Source organism: Bidens hawaiensis, unplaced genomic scaffold (assembly GCF_021521415.1).
Source record: "Bidens hawaiensis isolate Kalapana, Puna unplaced genomic scaffold, B.hawaiensis_p1.1 tig00010569_1, whole genome shotgun sequence".
Taxonomy (NCBI): Eukaryota; Viridiplantae; Streptophyta; class Magnoliopsida; order Asterales; family Asteraceae; genus Bidens; species Bidens hawaiensis.
The window spans coordinates 294,557-317,089 of record NW_027491807.1 but is presented as its reverse complement, the minus strand read 5'-3'; the positions used below and the strand labels follow the sequence as shown (position 1 = coordinate 317,089).

The window sequence follows — 22,533 nt, the reverse complement described above, 5'->3', positions numbered from 1 at the left end:
TGTGTGGTCTCAATTGAATCTATTGGCATTTACCTTTTTATAAAATTATGGAGGAGACAACATGCCATTATGATCCTATTCTTTTGGTTAATAGGATAATATGAGTGGTCTCTCAAGATTCCCCACTTTGCCTTCAAAATACCAAAGCATCTTTCAATAACATTTCTTGCAGATGAATGTTTCATGTTAAACAATTCTTTTGAGGTAGTGGGTTGGTATCCATCACGCCAATTGTTTAAATGATATCTTTGACCTCTATAAGGGGCGAGAAAACCTTCTCCATTTGTGTAACCCGCGTCTACCAAATAATAACCTAAAAATACAATTATAATCAATAAACACCCAACAACTTCAGTTACTAACTTTTTCTGTATACACCTAATGATTACATACACACATACCCGGCCTTGTAACTTTCAATCCATGTGGCCTATAAAGAGCATCTCGTAGGACTCTACCATCGGCCGCCGATCCTTCCCAACCCGGTAACACAAATATAAATTGCATATCTTGTGAACAAACACCTAACACGTTCGTAGCAATCTCTCCCTTTCTTGTTCTGTATTTAGGCTTCTCCGCATTAGGTACTAAGCATTTTATGTATGTTCCATCTAAAGCTCCTAAACAATTCTAAAACCCAAAAATACAATAGAAAGTGTTATTATACATTTCTATTTCCTAATGTAAGTATACCATAATAAGTTATAAAGATTACATAATACCTTAAACCATTTCCACCTTTGATCAGTAGAATCCTCGGAAACAGGTTCTGGTTTCTTAAGCAAGTGTGTATGCAATCTAATCACCGCATTGCAAACTCGAGAAACACATCCACTAATTGTATCTCCCGAACGATGAAAACGAAATATGGCGACCCGATTTTTAACATTATGAGCTATAATGTGAAGGAAGATGGCTACTTGTTCATCAATGTCCATATTCTTATTTGGTTTTAACCCTCCAAATTCGTTAAGCATGTCACACAACTTAATGAAACACGCTCGATTCATCCTAATTTGGGATATAGCCATCCTGTCACTCTTAAAAACAACCTTATACAATATTGAATAGCGATCTATTTTTGATGAAGAGTATCCAATACGTGGTTTATCCCTTTTGTATTTGACTATCACCATGTAAAGGGATAGTATAAACAACGAAACAGTTTTAATAAGTTGGTTCCACCATGTCAAAATCAATCTCCTCCGTTGCTTATGTTTGCGAGTTGTTAAACTAAGTCGGGCCATTTCCTATTTAAACATTACAAACAGTCGAACGCACAATGGATTTAAATTAAATCTCTACAAAATTCACACACTCAGTCAGTTAACTATTAAAAAGTATGAAAACATGAATCCATCTCTACAAAACTCATTCACATCAACATAACCAAACACACACTCAATCAATTAACTATACATATGCTGCTACCTACTAAACCTGCATTTAGTTATCAAAATTAAGCCTATGTAACTAAATCTGATAATAGAGAAATTAAGCACGCTCATATGAATTGTACAGATCGATTACTTACAATTTTAATTTTAAGAAACAATATATCTAAAATTTTAAATTATTATTATTGTTTAAAATGGTAAATGGTCTACAAACATGAGTTACTGGTAATAATAATTATTGTTTCTTTTTAATAATTATTACAATTTTAATAATAATTTAAATAGTCTACAAACATGAGCTACTGGTACATATTTTTAAGAAACATGCAATTTGTAATTAAGCACTTCAGAGAAATTATCGAAGTGTACAGATCAAGAGAAATTAAGCGGAAACATGAGATAATGGTACAGAGAACATACAGCAGGAGAGGTGGAAGAGAACGATGAAAAGGCGGAAAGGAATCTAAATTCCAGCTGGAATCTAATCCAATTCCCTTCTTTCTTATTTACCAACCGAACAAAAGGCGGAAAGGAATCTAAATTCCAATTCCCCCCAAATCCGTTGAATTCCGACGTAACGAACACCCCCCTTAAAGTTATTGACTTTGGATTTTCGGTTTTCTTTAAGCCAAGTATACATTAAATTACTTTATATGGAAGCATACTCAATACATAACTAATTTTAAGTGCACATGATAATTAATTGAAGAGAAAACATGAGGTTGTTACAGAATTACATAACCATTTTATGTGTCACTATTAAAACTTAAAATAACATGTTAATGTGTTTATTTAGTTCTCGTATTCTTTACTTAAAATTGGTTAGGCATAGAATGTCTCTTACTTTCAAATTATATAAAGTTTTGATTGATAGACGCGAGTATTTTTTTTATAGGTGAATCATTTCATGACATGACAGGAAGCCCGTATTATGTTGCACCAGAAGTCTTGAAAAGGAATTATGGTCCTGAAGTGGATGTTTGGAGTGTCGGGGTTATCATTTACATTTTACTAAGCGGTGTTCCTCCGTTTTGGGCTGGTGAGTAGTTAAATATGTGAAGTTATATATATTTTGCAACTTTAATATAAAATTTTACAATTAGTTACTAAAAAGGCTTTTATTCTTATTATTGAAACAACACAAGGAATATTTGAACAGATCCTCCATGGGGTTCTTGATTTTTCATCTTATCCTTGGCCCAACATTTCTGATGGCGCGAAGGATCTAGTGAGAAGAATGCTTGTTCGAGACCCCAAAAAACGTCTAACAACACATGAAGTTTTATGTTAGTATTATAAATCATATGCTTCTTCATGAAAAAAATTTAACTCTGTTTAATTTTAATTTTTCTTCAGGTCATCATTGGTTTGATAGTCAGGCCCCGAACAAACCTCTTGACTCAGATAGCTGTGTGATGCAGTTTTCAGCCTTGGATAAGCTAAAGAAAATGGTTAGTAGATAATCTTTGATGATAAAGCTAGCTTGAAACATCCATAAACATGAACCAACAACTGTCGTGTCAAATATACAATCATCATTTAAAACCACATTTTTTGTGTGTAAACCTACAAACATTCTTACAAATCCATACATTCTTACGCCATCACCTATCTTCACCTATATTTTTTCATAATAAAATCGATTTTGTACTAAATAAAGTTATTTATAAATTTTTTCTTAACTTAAAATAGTAAACAAATATTCGGTTACTAAATAAATATATATATATAAATTAAGAGTAGAGTTTAAAAGAAATTAAACAGTGTAAAAATATAAATTAGTATTTTTAAAATTATAACATTACATATTTTTGTTGGTTTATCTAGTTAGATGGACATAATTTACGTTATAAGGTGGACGAGTAAAGTTTTGTATTAGTCACCATCAGTAATTTTTAGGAGGAGACGAGTTGTGATCTCATTCATCCACCTCATAGGTGTGCTACACTATGTGTGGACAGAGCCATTGCTTATGAGAAAGTTCATTTAAGTCCAATGTTTATTTTGGTAAATTTGTTTGTTAAACTCGTCCAATTTCGTGATTTTTCCAAGTATTATGGCATATAAAAACTGGACAAAATATTAAATCTCACGGTCTACCTTGCTTAAATGTTGTCTCAGGCACATGGGGACGGTAACATAACAACTGATTATCGAGAATTCGTTGCTAGAACGTTGAATGCGAATGATTTATAATAAGAAAATCATTTGTTTGTGGTTTTCTTATACTATGATAAAGATGGAAGCACTCATACCACTAGTTTCCATGAGTTTCAACATGCTTGTGAGTATGAAATATGTAGAGACACCATATGTAGAGAACAAGATCACTCATTCTCAAACCATGACACCATATGTAGAGACACCTGGGATGGTGTGTTTGTGATTATAAAACTGATAAGGATATAAAAATCTCATGATAATACAACAATTAAATTTTCTTTTACTCTTAACCATTCATCTTCGCATAATGAACATTTTATCTAAGAACTCGATCATATTCTAGACTTGTAATAATCAACAATATAAGAGTCCAAGCCGTAATGTTGTTTAGAAACTCATGACAACTTTTTGGTTTCATAGGACACACCTAAGCTCCATTGTAGAAATTAGTATTTGTAGACTCCAAGTCCTTAAATATAATTATGAAACTATACCTTTAAATTAAATATACCTATTTGAATAGTCTTGTTTCTTCATTTTTTTACAATGTTATGAGATAATTACTAAATCTCATTAACATGGTCGTCATCAATATGCTTTTTTACTTCACCTTGTTAGTGGTAAGTGTTTAGTATCAATTGCATGTTCGGTATTAATTACTCTTGCTCGGTGGTAACTTGGCTCTTTACCACAAACTTGATTAAGCTGAAACTAGATTCAGTAGAACTCTTGTTCACTATTAACATCAATATAAACTTGAATGCTAACCTCATTAACACGGTAGTAACTACATTAGTAAATCTTCGGTAGTAATTCAAGCAATCTAAGTCTAGGCATGTAATGAATCAAACATTCAGTGAACCGTTTGTGAACCATTTGGCAAAAAGTTCATTTATGTTCGTTGATTTAATAGATGGACGAACATGAACAAAAGAAGTACTATTTATTTTAATAAACGAACAAACATGAACAAAAGTCTTGTTTGTTCATTTGCATCCATGAATGCTCGACCGTTTATGTGTATTTAGGGTTGTAAACGAACCGAACCGAGCGAAGCCGTGTTCATCTTTGTCTGGTTAACATTAAACTTGTTCAAGAACTGTTCACGAACGCTATCGAAGGTAAAATTTTGTTCACGTTCGTTCATTAAAAATTGGATTTGTTCATGAACGGTTCACGAACACAAACAAACATATATTATATTAAGAAACAAAAAAAGGAAAAAAAAACCAACATTCTTGATCCAAAACATTAGACATAATCACCTTAATTAGATACGAAGTCAAGAACTTGAGATAATACTAACCATTAACATTAGCATCCCCCAATTGGTGGTTTTATTTTCATACCGTTAATGAATTACAAGTTAGACTTGTTAGTTAAAACGAGACTTTATAAAACAAGAATTAACGTAACTAACTGAACATAAACAATAAAATTATAAATTTAAATGTTAGGTTGGTTATTACAAATAAAATATTATAAAATTATAAAAACAAACATTTAACTAATGAACATAAATGAACATATTACCAAACATGCACGAACAAAACCCCTGTCCAAGTTCATTCCTTTAAATAAATGAATGCATGTAAATTAATTTCCCACCAAATGGTTCGTTGAACTTTCTGTTCATTTACAACCCCTATTGTGTTCTTTTACATATTTATTTAAATTTATTTGTTGTTTATTAACAATACTAATTAGCACATCAAACATCTACCTATGAAGCAAACCACCCACAAATCAAATATAGAACCACGTACCGGGCAATCAATTATGGAACTGATCAAATGACCAAAAACATGTTAGTTTCATTGTTCGTTAATGTTAATTCACTTAAGTCTGCTTATGTTCACTCATTTATGCGTATTTAAAATATTAACAAACACAAAACATTCTTATGTTGTTAATAAATAAACATGAGTAATCCCCCACTTGTGACTTAGTGGTAGGAAACCTGGGTTCTCCAATGGAGACCCAAGTTCGATCTACACTTGTGACACTTTGAGTATATCATTGGCAATGAAGGATTTGAGCTAAGTCTTGCGAGGTTGTCAGTTCGAATCCCGAGCCTATCTGAGTTTTAGTTCGACCGTGTGTTACGCCAAAGAGTTATGCTCGTGACGGCATAACGTCTGTCAATTGGCAGCCGGTGGTATGGTTTCCTGGGAGAACTCCCAAACAAAACTCTAAAGCCAACGTAACCCCGTTAAAATAACATAGTCTCGTCAGAGTGGGACAACGAAACTTTCCAAATTATAGAGTAAATTAACCTTACACAACAAAAAAATCGCCGTGCATAAAAAACAAATACTAGTAATGAAAATTCATTCGTTTAAACATCTGTGTCCGAATATTAATCCGTCATTGTCTTTTTAACAATTTAATTAAATGCAAACCAATAATCACGTTTTAGGAAGTAAATAAAGTATGAAATTAAAGTTGAAGTTATAGAAGGAAAGATCTATATCTATATATAAGAAATAAACATGTAAATTGACCCGTTACCTACAAAATTCAAGCAACAATACTAATAATAATCAAATCAATCCAATCAGACGTAATTTTTGGGATCGACAGATAGACAGACAAATCCGCGAAGAGAAGAAGAAGATTCGATTCAACATATTAGTCTCCGCGTAAATCAAAACGAATAATAACCATAATTCAACATTTCAACATTCGGGTCTTTCTTTCTTTCTTCCACTTCCTTAAACTCCAATTAAAAATAATAATAATAACTAGAAGAAGCTAAATACCTGGTTAGTATTCTTGATTTGTTTGGTTGATTTTGTATTGCTTTGACTTTAATATCAACAACGTACGATTTACGATTGATCTGAATAGATTTGGGTTGGGTGTGTCTTATTTGGGTATATTAACAAACACCAAATTGCTCAATTGATCGCTGTTATAACTTATATGTTTTAGTTTCTTGAATCTTGCTAATTGTCATCATCTGTTCAGAATTGTAATGGGTTTCACTTATTTAGTTTTATGCTCGAGTTTGCCTCGTTTTTAGCTCTTTGTTTCTAAAGCTCGAGCCAGGCTTGGGCTCAGTTGGTTTATTATTATTATTATTTATTAATTAATTTATAGACATTTTATTTAATTATTTTTTATAAATTCTAAGAAAACCTTAAACTAGCCTAGGCTCTGTTTGAACTCATGTGTGATACCTTAAACGAGCTAAAGCCCGGCTTCTAAAAGAGTAAAAACTTAAGAATACTTGAGTTCGGGCTCGATAGCTAAATGAGCTTTGTTTGAGGTTCGAGCTTGGCTTTAGCTCGATAAGGCTCGGCTTAAATGGCGAAGCTTGGACTGAGGCACCGGGGGGGGGGGAGCTCAAAATATATACAAAATTTCACAAACGAGGGGGGGGGGGGGGGGCGGGCGGGCTCAAATTTTCGGCCGAAAAAGGCTAAACTTACACTACGTATAAAAACTTTCGGCCGAAAACGGGTAAATTTACACTACTGCGCAAAAAAAAAACATGGGGGCCGGGCCCACCCCGGGCCTCAATGAAACTTCGCCAGTGCTTGGCTTGGTTAGTTTGTATTACTATTTAGTTTGGGTTGTTTTTGATGATCAGTTGATCTTTGTTTCGTTGAACAAGTGCAGTGAAATCGGGATCGATCTAGATGGGGAATGTTTGTGCTGGACCGAACTTTTCAAAAAACAGGTTTTTACAATCGGTTTCGGACGCAATTTGGACGACCCGATCACCGGAAGAACCTCCACCGACCCCTAACGGAGAAGTACCTAAAGAACAACCACCACACAAACCACCAGAGCAAATAAAGATCCCAAAACCCGAAAAGAAACAAAACCAAGATCAAGAATTAGTAAAACCCAAGAAAGTGAAACCGGTCACGACTGCAGGGCTCCGAACCAAGTCCGTCTTGCAAAGAAAAACCGGAAATTTGAAACATTTATTCACACTCGGGAAGAAGTTAGGACAAGGGCAATTTGGTACAACGTTTCTTTGTATAGATAAAACCACGGGTGAACTATACGCGTGTAAAACAATTGAAAAACGGAAGTTATTGACCGATGATGACGTGGAAGATGTGAGGCGGGAAGTTCAAATAATGCATCATTTATCCGAGCATCCGAATGTTATTTCGATTAAAGGGGCGTATGAAGATAATGTAGCGGTTCATCTTGTTATGGAGTTGTGTGCGGGTGGAGAGCTTTTTGATAGGATTCTTGCGCATGGACATTATACGGAATGGAAAGCGGCTGAGCTTACGAGAACTATTGTCGGGGTTGTGGAGGCTTGTCATTCTATGGGTGTTATGCATCGGGATTTAAAGCCTGAGAACTTTTTGTTTATGAATAAGAGAGAGGATGCGGTTCTTAAAACTATTGATTTTGGATTGTCGGTTTTCTTTAAGCCAGGTATACTTTGTATTACAGTTATTATAGTTCGTAGAGTAAATTGCTATTTTTGTCCCCGTGGTTTGTAAAAATTAACTCTTTTAGTTTAGTAGTTTATTCTTGGCTTTTTTAGTTCATCAGTTCCATTTTCCTTTCAATCAACTGTATGTTTTTCACTCTGTCAAGTAGAAGGGCATTTTAGTCTTTTTTGTACATAATAATTTTTTCTGTAATTAATAAGATAATTTAATACTAGGATTGGTTATGTAAAAGTATTAAAATGCCATAAATAATCGTTTAAGTATCAAACTGTCTTATTAATTACATAATAGATAGTTCTTATATGTAAAAAGACTAAAACGCCCTTTTATTTAGAGTTAAAAACATGGAGTTGCTTGAAACGAAAATAAAACTAATGGAGTAAAAAGCGAAGAGTGAATTGCGGTTTTCATCCCTGTGGTTTGTCCAAATCTGCGGTTTTAGTCCAATAATTTTAAATTTGCGATTTCCGTCCCTGTGGTTTCATTTCACTTGTAATTAAACCCGATTCATTAACTCCGTTAAGTCTGGTCGTTAAACCCGTTAGCGTGCCCCTCACGTGAGGGGCAGTTTTGTCCTTTTTTTCCCCAAAATACACCCCATCGCCTCACGTGAGGGGGCTTGCGAATTAGGACTGGGGTTTATTTGGGGAGAGAAAATGACAAAAGTGCCCCTCACGTGAGGGGCACATGACAGGGACGGAAATCGCAAATTTAAAACTATTTGACTAAAACCGTAGATTTGGACAAACCACATGGACAAAAACCGCAATTTACTCAAAAGAGAAAAATAAACTATTGGACTAAAAGGGTTATTTACGGTAAACCACGAGGACTATGTTTACTCTAGTATGTACTACATTTTACTTTAGGACCATTTTTTTGAAATATTTTATTTTTTTGCAGGTGAAACATTTCATGCTGTGGTTGGAAGTCCATATTATGTAGCACCGGAAGTCTTGAAAAAGAATTATGGTCCCGAAGTGGATGTTTGGAGTGCCGGGGTGATTGTTTACATTTTACTATCTGGTGTTCCTCCGTTTTGGGCCGGTGAGGAGTTAATTATGTGAAGTTTTATAATTTGCAATCTTTATATGATAGTGGCAGTATAAAGTTACAGTTGATTGTTAAAAGATTTGTCTTTTTGATTATAGAAACCGAACAAGGAATATTTGAACAAGTCTTGCATGGTGATCTTGATTTTTCATCTGACCCGTGGCCAATCATTTCTGATGGCGCAAAAGATCTAGTGAGAAAAATGCTCGATCGAGACCCCAAAAGGCGTTTATCTGCACATGAAGTTTTATGTGAGTCCTACGAATCATTACTTATGAAAATTTATTACATATTTAATAATTATGCATCAATTTAAGTGCAAATAATATTTAGTTGTTTCATAAACTAGGCTCATAATGTATCATTCAAATTAGTCAACTTTTGACTCACTGAACGAGTCAACATATTGGTTATTGAGTAGTTGGATTATCGGGTCTCCTACTTAATTGTCCGTTTCAGGAATTGAACATGTGGACTTATAATACAAGTACTCCGTACTTAACTAATTTTGGCCACTATTATTATTATTATTATTATTATTATTATTATTGTTATTATTATTATTAGTTGGGTTGGTATCATTTAAGAACTCTAAAAAACTTAAGAACTCTGAGGAACTCTTAACAACCAAACATTTTAATTTTTTTTTTATATATTAACATTATTTAAGAGTAGTTTTACATATTTTATATATAAATTTTTGTTTACATATATTAATCACAAGTTTACATGTGTGTAAAAAAAATTGTAATCGTAAATATTAATATGTAACAAAACTAATTTTTAAAATTGTAATCGTAAATATTAATATACAAAATAATAAAACTACACTCAAATAACATAAACATACAATTTTTTAAAAAAAAACGTTAGTTTTCAAGGGTTCCTTCAAGTTCTTAAATAATTTAAGAGTTATGTAATGATATTCATCCTAGTTTCTGTAACCATATTTAATAGATTAGTTATAGTGTTATACGCATCCTCGTTATAGAAGTTATCGTTTTAAATTTATAATTTTTTTCAGGTCATCCTTGGGTTCAAGTTGACGGTGTGGCTCCAGACAAGCCTCTGGACTCTGCAGTTTTGAGTAGAATGAAACAATTTTTAGCCATGAATAAGCTCAAGAAAATGGCGGTTAGAGTAAGTTGACTTCAAAAGTCAACACACGCCTTCGTTGTATATAGTGTTTATTAAATGCACAAACTTGATGCAGGTCATAGCAGAGAGCCTATCAGAAGAAGAAATAGCCGGGCTGAAACAAATGTTTCAGATGATAGATACCGACAACAGCGGTCACATTACTTTTGATGAACTTAAGGAGGGATTAAAAAGAGTTGGCGCTAACCTTAGGGAGTCGGAAATATATGATTTAATGCAAGCAGTAAGACCTAAATTCAATGGTTTATTTTTGCATATATTAATAGGAAAAATATTGACTTTCATGGTCAAACTTGCTTAAATTTTGACTCAGGCTGATGTGGATAATAGTGGAACGATTGATTATGGAGAGTTCGTGGCTGCAACGTTGCATATGAATAAAATAGAAAAAGAAAATCATTTGTTTGTGGCGTTTTCTTACTTTGATAAGGACGGAAGTGGTTATATTACTGCCGATGAACTTCAACAAGCTAGTGAGGAGTTTGGCATAGACGTTCCCTTTGAAGAGTTGATTCAAGACATTGACCAAGATAATGTAAGTTTCTTATTCGGAGAATCCAAAAATAGCCTCGTTAACCACTTATTTTAATAAAATAGTCAGACTTTTTTATTTTCGATTATCATTTAACCACTTATCTTATTACTACGCGTATATGTGTGTGTAAGAATGTTAAACGAGTACTTGCTCACGATTTATTTACATGGTATAATAGGATGGACGCATAGACTACAACGAGTTTGTGGCCATGATGCAAGGGCCTGCCAACGCCGGTGCTAAGAAGAGCCTCGAGTCTACCTTCAGCCTTACGTTACGAGGACCATTAAAACAGTGAACATAAAAACTTATTTTTTTTTAAATATTCTTGTTATTTTTTAATGATTATTTCTTGAAAATATTATACCAGATTTTAGAAACCAGTACTTGCGGTTTACTTACATTACATGTCTTGATTTTGATTTTATTTGTACACAATACACAAATGATCTTCCTAACATGTTAAGATATTAAGTTGGACAAGGCCAGTTTAGTCATATTATGTTTCATGATTGAATTTTTTTACTATTAATAAAAAGATCTTTTTGGAATATCTCGTTAAGTTCTTTTGATTGTTTTATACTTAACTTTATATAAATTTAAGATATTTGATAAAATATCATATTTTAGTATTTTAATAAGTATCGTTAATACAAAAATTATAAACGGGCAAAGAAGTTTTATTTATTTATTTTTTAACAAAAGATGATTATTAATTTGAAAATATATATGGTTTCTTCTAAGCTGATGGCTCTCTAAAATCAAATATTTGACCATTTATTATCTATAATCTGAGTTAAACAATAAATTTTTAGTTCTTTTTAACGACTTTAGTGCAACTGGTTGTCGAGGGACACTAAAAGACTTACCACCCGCATACAACTCATCTTACCCCAAGTTTAAGTCCTAGAATAATGGTAGTCTTCCCTATTAGTGAAACACACTTTATTGGAATCGAACCGAGACCACAAGAAGATGCCACAAAATTCCGGTCACGTGCATCGAACCGAGACCATAAGAAGATCCTACAAAATTCCTGTCACGTGCATGGTTTAAAACTTACACAGTTACACATCCCCTAACCTTAAAAGGAATTCTAAATCCAACATCAAACATATACAAAGAAACTCTATAATATTTTTTACTACCAACAAAAGTTACAAATGCTCTAACAATAACGGTAATAAAATAGAAAATACTACGAACAATTACAAATCTTTACAAACAAAAAACTGTGATTTAAGTATTTATGTTTTTCTTATAAAAATATATATTTAAAAGAGAATATATTTTTGTTGAAAATTTTAACAATAAATCTTCCCCGCCACTGAGTAATGGGAGGAAAATCCTGAATTTTAAAAGTTACATATTACTCCCTATACTATTAACTGCTTAGCTTTTTGTCTGATTAATGTTTGCAACCCATTTTCTCATTGTACATGAAATAATTACAAATCATCATGTTTTATCGTACTTATATCAACCAAATTATTGTTATTCTAATTGAAACACCTAACAAATAGTACACTCACTTCATTACAAATGATAATGTGAGAATTTTATAAACAATCTGTGTAAAAAAACACGAAACTTTAAAACTTAGGATTACTTAGCATGTGATCGTTTATGAAAACTAAATTTGAATGTTTGTGATTAATAATATGAGCATGCTATATCTACGTTACAAGTACAAGTGTAAAACATATTATAGAGGTAGGGTACCAAAAAGACCCAAATACCCTTAAGTAATGCCCGCGGGTCAACCAGAAGTCCCTCGTAAGGCACCCGTGGGGCATGAGAACCAACCGCACAAACCATTTAAGGAAGAAACACCATCACGACACATGCGGAAGCATCTTGGCACCCTCAAAAGTCATCCGCGAGAAAGGAGTACCCTTCCGCATAAACGACCACGAGGCAATGCCCCGAGACAGCTGTCAGCAATCAAATACCTTCCAGAAGGTTTACAGTGATTTTTAGAAGAGAGAAAGAGTAGAAACAAAGGGTACGCTCTCTAGAAGATTTGCTCGGAGCTGTTCACTTTCGCTCGGTCGACTGGTATCTTGAAACCTCTTCGCTTGCGGGGGCAGGAGTGGAAACATCTGAGAGAGCGCTTCGCGAAGGGCCATGATCCTATGTTCGTTTTCGCCCTGCTCTGATGATGCGCTCCTTGTTCGCGGAGCTACATACCGGAAAAAGAAAAGGATCTCTCTATTACTTTGAGAGGAGAATCGTTGGTTTTTTCGACGCCCAAAAGCGATGATTCACTTGTCCCCTTGTCCATAGGGACCTCGTGGCATACAACCGAAACGACTCCCGCTAGATAGCCGCCCCTTTCTCTCTTTTTACAGCGAACCACTCAGCTGATGAGTCAGCTATACTTTTTTAAAATAGCCTAATGAGGAGACGATCGTAACCTCTGAGCTCAAAGATGGAAAGCAGATTCCTTTTTTCAGGTTTTGCATAGCTTCCCAAGCGCCCGGCTTTCTTTTTGGGCTGGCCCGTCAAAAGTCCGGTGCCTTCGCGAACGAAGTTCAGAATCAACAAGGGTTCGTAGAACGGTTCCCGTACGCCCGGCCTGCCGGCCCGCTCTGAAGAATTCATGGGTCGGCGGGCGGGCGAGACAGCATCTTTCACTGTTTCGTTGGAAAAACGCAAATCTCATATTGACTTTCTTTCGGCCTACGCTAAGGGTACTTTAAAGATTTTGAGATCTTTTGTTTTTTTTTCTTTTTTCTTTTTTTTCTAAAGGCCCCAGAACGCCAACCTTCTTTCTTTGATTCTTTGATCGGAATACGGATGAGATCAGAAAGGCCATCATTGGGGCAAACGATGCAATAGCTTCAGTTAGAGCAAAGCCCAAAATGGGGAGAAGGTACGAACTTCGCGTCTCTAATGGAACGAACGAAGTGAAACGAAGTTCCGCAAGGTCCGAACGTCCGAGGACGAAAGAGAAAATGCTCCGCGGGGAAGTCGTTTCCATCTAGGATAGCGTATTCGTGCCGGTTAGACGTCGGCCGCTGAGTCGGGGTTTGGTGAACCAACAGGTCTCGGCCAATCAGCCAGTGACACCTGGCAAGGCCGTTACAAACATGCACGTGGTTAATATTTCTCCTGAACCAATATCAGAAAAACACGTGTCTAGGTCGTTATACATGCACATGCAACGTATAAGCTAAACATATCAAGAGAGGACACGTGTCCAGGTGGTTATGAGAGCATCTTCTGAAAAGGACAGCTGGCCCAATTACCTTCCCACACCCTTCGGCTATAAATACCCTCTCAATCATCATGAAGTATTCATTCACTCCCACTGTACTCTCTCAATTTACTTAAGTGCATTATCTTCTTCATAACTGTACTTATTCTCACGCTGGAGGGTGGTTATGGGAAGACCCCCCCCCCCTTTTGTCCTTCCCGTAACGAGCTCACGGTGTCTATTTTCCAGGATTTCGTCACTAGACTTTAGGCAATTGGGTTCATATCGTGCTGACAGTTAACCGGATCCTACCCTATTGACTCATTGGATCTAGGACCCATTAGTGGGGAGTAGATCCGTGTTTCTTCACATATAAATACATAATTATTAACTTATTCCTTACGCATGTATGCCAAATTTTGTGTTTAAGTGCATACATAATTATAATTCATGATTCCAATTCATGCAATATTGATAACTATAATTGAATGTATATGATTAACAGTATTGAGGCATGTATACTTAAGTCACAATGACATTTTTCAAATTTTCAAATATGTTATCATTAGCTTATTCCTTATGTGTGCATACCTATTTTTGTGTTCAAGCACATATACAGGAGTATAATTCATGATCCTAATTTATACAATGTGGGTTTGAGATATGCAAAACGTAAAACCATTAATGCACAAATAACACATGTCAAGTTGTTCCGTTAAGGAATAGATAATTAGATCAATAAACATAAAACATACAAAGACGAACCACCATAATACCAATCTACAAGATCTCATACGAGAACAATTTTCTTCATAAATCCGCCTTATTACAATTTTAAGAGGTTATCGTAGCGTAAACATCTAAAAGGGTGTGTTACGTAATTAAACATATTTCAAAGGGTCTTTAACAAGTTAAAACCATAATATCCGCTTCAAAATTTTCTCTCTCTCACGCTCCTGATTTCGATATATATTATTTTCACCATTATTTAAAATGTGATAAATTAATAATAATAATAATAATAATAATAATAATGGATCAATTTTCATAACGCTGAGATAAAAACCCTAATTTCCCACTACCTCTCTCTTTCTCTTTCTCTTTCTCTTTCTCTCTCTCTACGCAAATCCTCTGTCCACAGCTCCAATGGCCGACGGCGTAAGCACCTACCAGAGCGGCGGGGCCGGCGGCAAGTTCCGGAAGAAACCTAGCCGCCGTAGTTCTCACGCCACGCCGTACGATCGGCCTCCAACCGCAATCAGAAACAATAATAATAATAATAACAATAATAATAATAATTCTAGCCTATTAGCGAAGCTTGTGGACCCTGCGTCTAGGCTGTTATACGCTGGTGCTGATAGGTTGTTTGGCGTGTTTCGTAAGCGGCTTAATTCTCAACCTGCACAACGTTTGACAGGTTAAAAGCTTTTCTCGATTAGGTATTTAGGTTAGGGTTAATTGAATTTGGATGTGGAATTAAGTTAATTGATTTTGTGTATGATTGTGCTGGATTAGATGTGGCTGTTTATGTTGATTGCTGAATGCTGATTATGTTTATTTGCTTAAGAAGTTAGGGTTTATTTGACTGTATTTGTTAATATATTGTGAAAGGGCTTATTTTTAGTGCCAGTTGATAATAGTTATAATATTATGGTGGATTGATTTGTTATTGTTTATTACAATGGCTTATATTTGGTTAGGTTTTAAGAAAAGGTGTGTTTTTAATCATATAGGGTATACATTTACATTTGAGTGGGCCTAGTTTTGCTATTGAATTGATGAAATTTTCACAACGTGTGCCAGGTTAAAAGCTTTTTTCGATTAATAGGGTTAATTTATTATGTGGAGGAATTTGGTTAATTGATTTTTGTGTGCGACTGTTGTTGGAATTAGATGTGGTCTTGTATGGTTTATTGGTTGTTTATGTTGATATGCTTAGGGTTCATCTGACTGTATTTGTTACCTTGTAAAAGAGCATATTTTTGGTGCCACTTTATAGTAATTCTATCATCATGGTGGATTGTTTTGTTATTGTATGTTTACATTGGCTTATGTTTGTTTTGGTTTTAGAAAGAAAGTGCTGTTTTAACTGTAGGGGTATACGTTTAGATTTGATTTGAGTGGGCGTAGTTTTGCTATAGTTGAGGAGCTGCTATTAGATGAAATCTTCAGTTGGTTAGATTTAAGAGGGGATTTGTTTCATAGATGAGAATTGGGAAAAATTTTTCTGTTAATACTAAGTTTGTTGTTATGTTTGTGAATGTTCTTTAAAATCACCAGGGGTATGTACTTTGTAGGTTTCTGTAGATGTGATAATGGAATGTGTCCCATACAATCATACATCATATTGCGTAGATTTTGTTTCACTTATGTATTATATCTCACAGCATAAATGATGATTGTCTGGTTGTCTTTTGTGTTCATTATGTTCAGCTTTGTAAGCTTGCCATTGAGTCAAAAGCGACAGACGGGTAAATTAAGTTGACATAGAAATATAGGTTTTCAGTAAGTTTGGTTATAAGAAAAGGCATCTGTAATTATGTATGTATTCTAGCCAAACCATGCTTGACTATCGTCATGAAAAACCTTTTTTTTTGTTTCACTTTTGTTAAGAGCCTGTAATTAAGTATCTAGCTTACAGGACTGTTTATGAATGTGACTGTCTTGTGTTGACTAGAAATAAAATGTTGATATCATTGCCATTGATTTGGTAATGGCTAAGCCAATAAGTTCATAACCCACAGTAGAGGTTACAACATCGTTGGGGGATATAAAATCTAAGTTATATGGACTTCATTGTTGCTTAAAATTTTAACTGAAACATAGCAGGGTTATTGTTCAAAAAGCTGACATTAATTTCATTCACATTGCAAAAGTTTTTAAATTATGTATTACTACGAATCATAAAGTATGTATCAGCCAATAAGATTAGACAAATTTTAATTATAGTGTTAGTTATATTTATTATGGACAACCAATCAAGTTTTTATTTTTACCTTGCTGCTACCTGTTTTTTAAAATATATTTATGGTTTTTTAATTCTTTCTATGTTCCTTACTAAGGCTTTACTGTGATCAGGGACTAATGAAGACCCAAGGAATGTGTCTCAGGAAGCCGCTGTAAATGTAAGTTTATTATTTTCCATATCACATTTTTCCCCCAAAAGTTACTTTTGCTTTGTTGTTAATAGATACCCTTTTCATCATCATAATCTTGATTTGTGTTTTTGGCAGTCTGCATCAAAGAATTCTACTGTAGTAATTGAACCTAGCACCAATGAAGGTGCACCTGAGATATCAGATCTTGAGAATATGCTTAAACAAAAGACTTTTACTAGGTTGGTTTTTTGTTTTTGGGCCAGTTACAAAACATGATCTGTTCTAGGGTCTAACATGCTAACAAGAGTAGAAAATAATTGAAGTGAGCTTACGAGAATTGCATTCTTGTGCAGATCTGAAATTGAGCGTTTGACAGCATTGCTGCATTCAAAAACGACGGAGTCGAATGGTGTTGAAGCGGATGAAGCGAAGTTTCCCAGCACATCATATCATGCATCGAAAACTGATGCATTTACAAGTGGGACATTGATCAAACATGTAGTAGAGAGGGAGACTGTGAACTTTGATGCTGCAATTTCTACACCTGTTGTCATTGCAAGAGTAAGTTGTATTATTTTGCTTGTGGTTATTTGTTTTAGTTTTGAAATTCATCTGTAATTGGATCATCACAGGCCTTTGAAGATGATGTGGCTTCACCTGCTGAGCTGGCAAAGGCCTATATGGGGACTAGGCCTACAAAACTATCACCAATAACCCTAAGGTCAAACAGCCATGTACCAAGACACGAGTTAGTGTTGCTTAATAACACAACCACTTTTCCCAAAACACCTACCGCATCACATACACCAAAGACTGCAGTTGCTACCAAGGCTTTTGAAAATGGTTCGACAACCTTTAGATCTCGAGGCAGATCCGCTTTATACAATATGCCACGCACACCGTATTATAGAGGTCCTTCAACTTTAAGTCAAAAGGTTAGATGAACCTAAACCCTAATCTTCTTTGACCTTGTGTAGTTGTGTTATAATGTCCTACTGACCTTTTATTAATTTTGCTTGATTTCAGGGTGTGGCTTCACCATCTGCTTGGGAACATGAAGGGTCAATTGGATCAAGCAGAATGGTATCTGTTTACTTGATGTACTATTGTTTTAATAACATGCTTTTAAGTAACTTTTGAATTTTCATTGACTTTTTAAGTGTTTACTTCAGGCTGCAAAACGTTGGAGTTCTGCGCTTGATGACATTGGGTCTGGTGGTCCTATGCGTAGAATTAGACAAAAGGCTAATTTACCATCACACCAGAGTTCTCTCTCTAAACTTGGTTCAAGTCAAAAGCTTTTAAGGAATGAACCCGAACCAAAAGCCTTAAAGGCTGTTGAGGAAACTGGAGAGATTGGTAAACGAAACCACAATTATGGTTCTGTTCCTACAGAGTCTAGTCAAATGGCGTTAAAAATTTTTGAGCATCTCGATAGAATGAGCCCGAAGGAAAAACCATCAGGTTCCAAGCTAGCTGGAATTACTGAGAAAATCGACTCACCAAAAGGGTTATCAAGCTCTCAAGATAAACAGAAATCAGAGGGTAAACAGCGGTTGTTGTTTTCAGATGCTCGTGAGTCAACTTTTCAAAGCAAAGTAACTGTTGAAGAAAATGGTTCAAGAAATGTTAATGGAAGTTTTACAGCGCCAGTAAGTGGTAATGCACCAATTGTTACAAAAGCTGGTACTACAAGTAAACGAGCTTTTTCGATGAGTGCCCATGAGGTAGGTTAAACTTGTGATCTTTCCATTAAATATTTTACCACTTGCAACTTGCAAGTTAGAAAAAAAAGCAGTGTTATTATACCTTTTTTTGTTTTGTGAAGGATTCTTTGGAGCTAGACGATGACAACCATTCTAATGGGCATGTATCTATCTCACTGGATGATAATAAGAAACTCGGGACATCTGTGTTAGCAACTAAAGATGTTTCTACTAAAGTCGGTCAAACTGCATCACCTGGAGTTGACCCAATTTCAGTTACACCTGAGTTTAAAAAAGGGGTAGTATCTTCTGATGGTTCTGTTTCTAATACCCAGAATACGGGTGTTAACTTCCCTACTTCAACCTCGCCAGTTTCTCAACCATCTTCTATAGTTGATACAGTTACATCTCAAAATAAACCTACAGTGTTCCCAACTTTTGGAACAAGTACTAGCAATAGTGCTGGACCTTATGGGGTTAAAGCATACGCTAGTCCTGATGCAAGACCACTTGGCTCAACCAGGTAATTAAGTTGTTTTTCTGCAAAGTACGTTATTTATCGCTTATAAGGTGAACCTTATGCACATTTGTTCTTTTTCTGGTGCTTTGCAGCTTGATTGATTCAACCATGAATAAAAATCAAGCGTCATTTTCAGCTTCCAATAAAGATGATAATGTCAACAGTCAGAAGTCCGTAAGTTTGTTTTCTAATTCAGGATCACCATCCTCTGCCAAACTCACAACTGCATCAACCGGTGGTATTTTTTCATTTGGTGCCTCAGCAAATAGTTCAGGTGTTATTAACGGGACTTCTGCTTCAAGTCCATCAGTTTTTGCTTTCTCATCTGTTCAACCTTCTGGAACCGACACAAACAAGATTTTCAGTAGTAGTTCATCACCAGTCATTTCTTCTGTCACTACTGTTTTCTCACCCTCTACCACCACCACCACCGCTACTGCCACCTCTTCAGCCACCAGCAGTTCTTTTCCTACATCCATATTTAGTTCCGGGTCTGCAACTGCTTCTTTGTCTTCCGCCTCAACGGTTCCAACTTCAACTTTTGCCAGTACATTCGCCGCATCGAGCAATGGCCGTAGCACATTTGGGCTTAGTTCATCATCAGCTACGTTAACCACCAATGGATTTCAGGCTAGTACACAGGAAGCATCTACTTCAGTTACACAGGCGGCTCCATTCAAGTTTGGTTCAGGGACCAGCGATGTGCCATCATCCACTTCAGCAAGTTCTCTTTTTAGTTCTTCTGCTCCGAGTTTTGGTCTTACTTCTGCCGCCATTCCATCAGAGATCAAGCCCGGTGGTTCAACCGGTAACCCCACCGCCAACATATTTGGTTCTGGATTCGGTTCATCACCTAGTTTTGGTCTTAACTCTACTGTTGCTTCATCAGAGACCAAGTCTGCTAGTTCCACTAACATGTTTGGTTCTGGCTCCAGTTCAACGCCTAGTTTTGGACTTAGCTCTACTATTGCTGCCTCATCAGAGACCAAAGTTGGTAATCCCGCTACAAACATGTTTGGTTCAGGTTTTAGTTCAACACCTAGTTTTGGAATTGGCTCTACTGTTGACACATCAGACACCAAATCTGGTAACTCTACGAACATGTTTGGTTCTGGTTTCACTTCAGCTCCTAGTTTTGGAGTTACTTCTACTGTTGCCACATCAGAGACCAAATCTGTTAGCTCCACTACAAACGTCTTTGGAACTACACCTTTTTCGTTTGGGGCATCTTCTACATCTACGCCTTCTGCCAGCAGTTCACCTTTCATGTTTGGATCATCTAATGCTAATGCAGTGACAGCCCCTTCAACAGGATCTTCCATGTTCTCATTTTCTTCAAACCCGGCTCCAGCTTTTGGAAACTCAACTCCTGTTTTTGGAGCTTCACCTACTAATAACAATGATAATATGAGCATGGAAGACACTATGGCTGATGACACCAACCAAACACCTGTTTCACCAGTTCCTGCATTTGGTCAAGCTTCCAGTAGCACACCACCGCCTTTCATGTTTGGTTCAGCCACTCCGACTACACCATCAACGGTTCAGCCACCGGGTTTCATGTTTGGTGCGCAGACAAACAAACAACCACAAGCACAAGCACAAGCACCTTCTCCGAATCCGTTTCAGGCACCACAGTTTAATGCAGGAGGAAGTTTCTCCTTAGGTAGCGGTGGAGATGACAAGTCTAGTAGAAGGATTGTTAAAGTTAAAAGACAGGTCAGGAGGAAGTGAATATACATGTGTAAACATCACTTGTTATGGCTTGTTTCAACTTGTGGCAGGGCAGGTAGATTGTTCTTGTATCTCATTTTTGGAGGAAGTGTTTTTACGAGGCTGATCGGTATAATGTTTTCGTTTTTAATTGTGTATCCATGTAAAAACATCCAAGGTAAAGACCAAACCTTTCAACTCTAGATTCATAATGCTAATATAGCTTGTATTTCTGTTTTTTATTTTTATATATGGATGCTCTCTTTGGCGTCATTTGACCGTGGTTTCATATACATTGATCAACCGCTTCGTGCAAGTTATCAGTTGGCCGTTGGGTGCTCATTTTATAATGATTCAATATGCAATTATATAACTGTTTTTGTGTCATGTTTATAACAATATTGTGTCAAGTGCTCACTACTAGTAGAACTCTTTATAAGTTTTTATAAAATAGAAGTGGAGTATAAGTATATGCTTTGGCATCAATTAGAATAAAGATAAAAGAGTGGGGAACAATGGGCCATGCAATGATCATATTGATGAAAGCTTTGGTGTTGTGTTGGTACCATAAACTCAAATTGTGGTGTGTATAACTGCATATGATCAAATATGTCACTCATGATAACATGTGGGCTACAAGGGGGCTTTTAAACCACTTTTCTCCATAGTAGGTCCTTTTATGGTTACTTTGGTCAATTCATAGTAGTGGACCAGTCATACTACCCTTGATAAGAACAAATACATTGGATACAACTGTTGTAATTTGAATAATATAACAGACACAATACAAAAAGTTAAGTATCAACTATCATGTGTGTGAACTTTTAACAAGAAGCTTGCTCCCTTTTGAATATGACACTTGAATTGAACATACACTTCTAGAAATTCTCCCACCAAAACAAAACTAATAACTTAAAGAACTACCAATTGAGCCCTTGGTATGCTGCGGGGTTTGTCGGATTTTAACATGATCGACATGTGCAACTAAAACTCTACTATGTTGCGGGGTTTGTCGAGTTTTATCATGATCGACACGCCTACGTGAAGAGATTTTTTATATCACTATAAATGCATTAACAATTGACGAATAAGTCTACCCAAACCCGTTTTAATCTGAAAATATTTTGTCCCGAACTTGTTTTAACTCGAACTTAAATAACCCCTTTTATGTGACATGTCCTGACGCGGCATGTTGCACCACCCGACCAATACGTATTTTTAAATACCAAACGCATAATTAAAAGAAAATTGAATAAAAAGAAATTTACATAAATATTAAATAAACTAATTAATAGATATTAAATATTATGCTATTACATATTATGTTCATTAAATATTTTATTAATATCGCAATATGGACAAAATGGTAAATGATAAAGTTGTTAATGCATCAAAGTTGTATCAAATACATCATATATTTTTCTTACACGTCTTAAAATTGAAAGTAAAAACTAACCCATCCCAACTAAAAAATAAGTAAATATTTTGCTGAATATGTAATATACTAGATAAAATAAACAACAAATAAATAAATAAAACATATTTATTATTTTTATTTATAGTATTG

The 22,533-nt window shown here is 35.4% G+C and overlaps 3 protein-coding genes across 4 annotated transcripts; all 3 read left to right on the top strand.

Annotated features, from left to right (window-relative positions):
- Nucleotides 1-1,992: 1,992 nt before the first annotated feature.
- LOC143535554 (calcium-dependent protein kinase SK5-like) lies at nt 1,993-4,985 on the top strand. 2 transcript variants are annotated; one of them, XM_077029778.1, is made up of 4 exons: nt 1,993-2,436; nt 2,754-2,848; nt 3,519-4,535; nt 4,617-4,985. In XM_077029778.1, the coding sequence occupies exons 1-3, from the start codon at nt 2,310-2,312 to the stop codon at nt 3,591-3,593; spliced, it is 297 nt and encodes a 98-aa protein (XP_076885893.1). In that variant the 5' UTR covers nt 1,993-2,309; the 3' UTR covers nt 3,594-4,535; nt 4,617-4,985. The 2 variants fall into 2 exon arrangements, 1 of the variants encoding a protein (XP_076885893.1); XR_013135728.1 differs by lacking the exon at nt 4,617-4,985 and having other exon boundaries at nt 1,993-2,683; nt 3,519-4,518.
- A 2,205-nt stretch (nt 4,986-7,190) lies between these two features.
- On the top strand, nt 7,191-11,160 carry LOC143535552 (calcium-dependent protein kinase 1-like). Its single transcript, XM_077029775.1, has 7 exons — nt 7,191-7,964; nt 8,888-9,031; nt 9,136-9,288; nt 10,062-10,177; nt 10,251-10,418; nt 10,509-10,730; nt 10,909-11,160. The coding sequence occupies exons 1-7, from the start codon at nt 7,205-7,207 to the stop codon at nt 11,026-11,028; spliced, it is 1,683 nt and encodes a 560-aa protein (XP_076885890.1). The 5' UTR covers nt 7,191-7,204; the 3' UTR covers nt 11,029-11,160.
- A 3,811-nt stretch (nt 11,161-14,971) lies between these two features.
- On the top strand, nt 14,972-21,254 carry LOC143535603 (uncharacterized). Its single transcript, XM_077029814.1, has 9 exons — nt 14,972-15,346; nt 17,008-17,054; nt 17,163-17,266; nt 17,381-17,588; nt 17,660-17,962; nt 18,054-18,110; nt 18,200-18,754; nt 18,856-19,256; nt 19,346-21,254. The coding sequence occupies exons 1-9, from the start codon at nt 15,076-15,078 to the stop codon at nt 20,985-20,987; spliced, it is 3,588 nt and encodes a 1,195-aa protein (XP_076885929.1). The 5' UTR covers nt 14,972-15,075; the 3' UTR covers nt 20,988-21,254.
- Nucleotides 21,255-22,533: the final 1,279 nt, after the last annotated feature.

Bases quoted from the DNA above. Each gene is read 5' to 3' on its own strand.
- LOC143535554 (XM_077029778.1), top strand. From the start codon at position 2,310: ATGACAGGAAGCCCGTATTATGTTGCACCAGAAGTCTTGAAAAGGAAT. The intron at 2,437-2,753 runs GTGAGTAGTTAA...ATTTTTCTTCAG, and splicing joins TGTTCCTCCGTTTTGGGCTG to GTCATCATTGGTTTGATAGT. The intron at 2,849-3,518 runs GTTAGTAGATAA...ATGTTGTCTCAG, and splicing joins TGGATAAGCTAAAGAAAATG to GCACATGGGGACGGTAACAT.
- LOC143535552 (XM_077029775.1), top strand. From the start codon at position 7,205: ATGGGGAATGTTTGTGCTGGACCGAACTTTTCAAAAAACAGGTTTTTA. The intron at 10,419-10,508 runs GTAAGACCTAAA...ATTTTGACTCAG, and splicing joins TATATGATTTAATGCAAGCA to GCTGATGTGGATAATAGTGG. The intron at 10,731-10,908 runs GTAAGTTTCTTA...ATGGTATAATAG, and splicing joins AAGACATTGACCAAGATAAT to GATGGACGCATAGACTACAA.
- LOC143535603 (XM_077029814.1), top strand. From the start codon at position 15,076: ATGGCCGACGGCGTAAGCACCTACCAGAGCGGCGGGGCCGGCGGCAAG. The intron at 17,589-17,659 runs GTAAGTTGTATT...GGATCATCACAG, and splicing joins CACCTGTTGTCATTGCAAGA to GCCTTTGAAGATGATGTGGC. The intron at 18,111-18,199 runs GTATCTGTTTAC...TGTTTACTTCAG, and splicing joins CAATTGGATCAAGCAGAATG to GCTGCAAAACGTTGGAGTTC.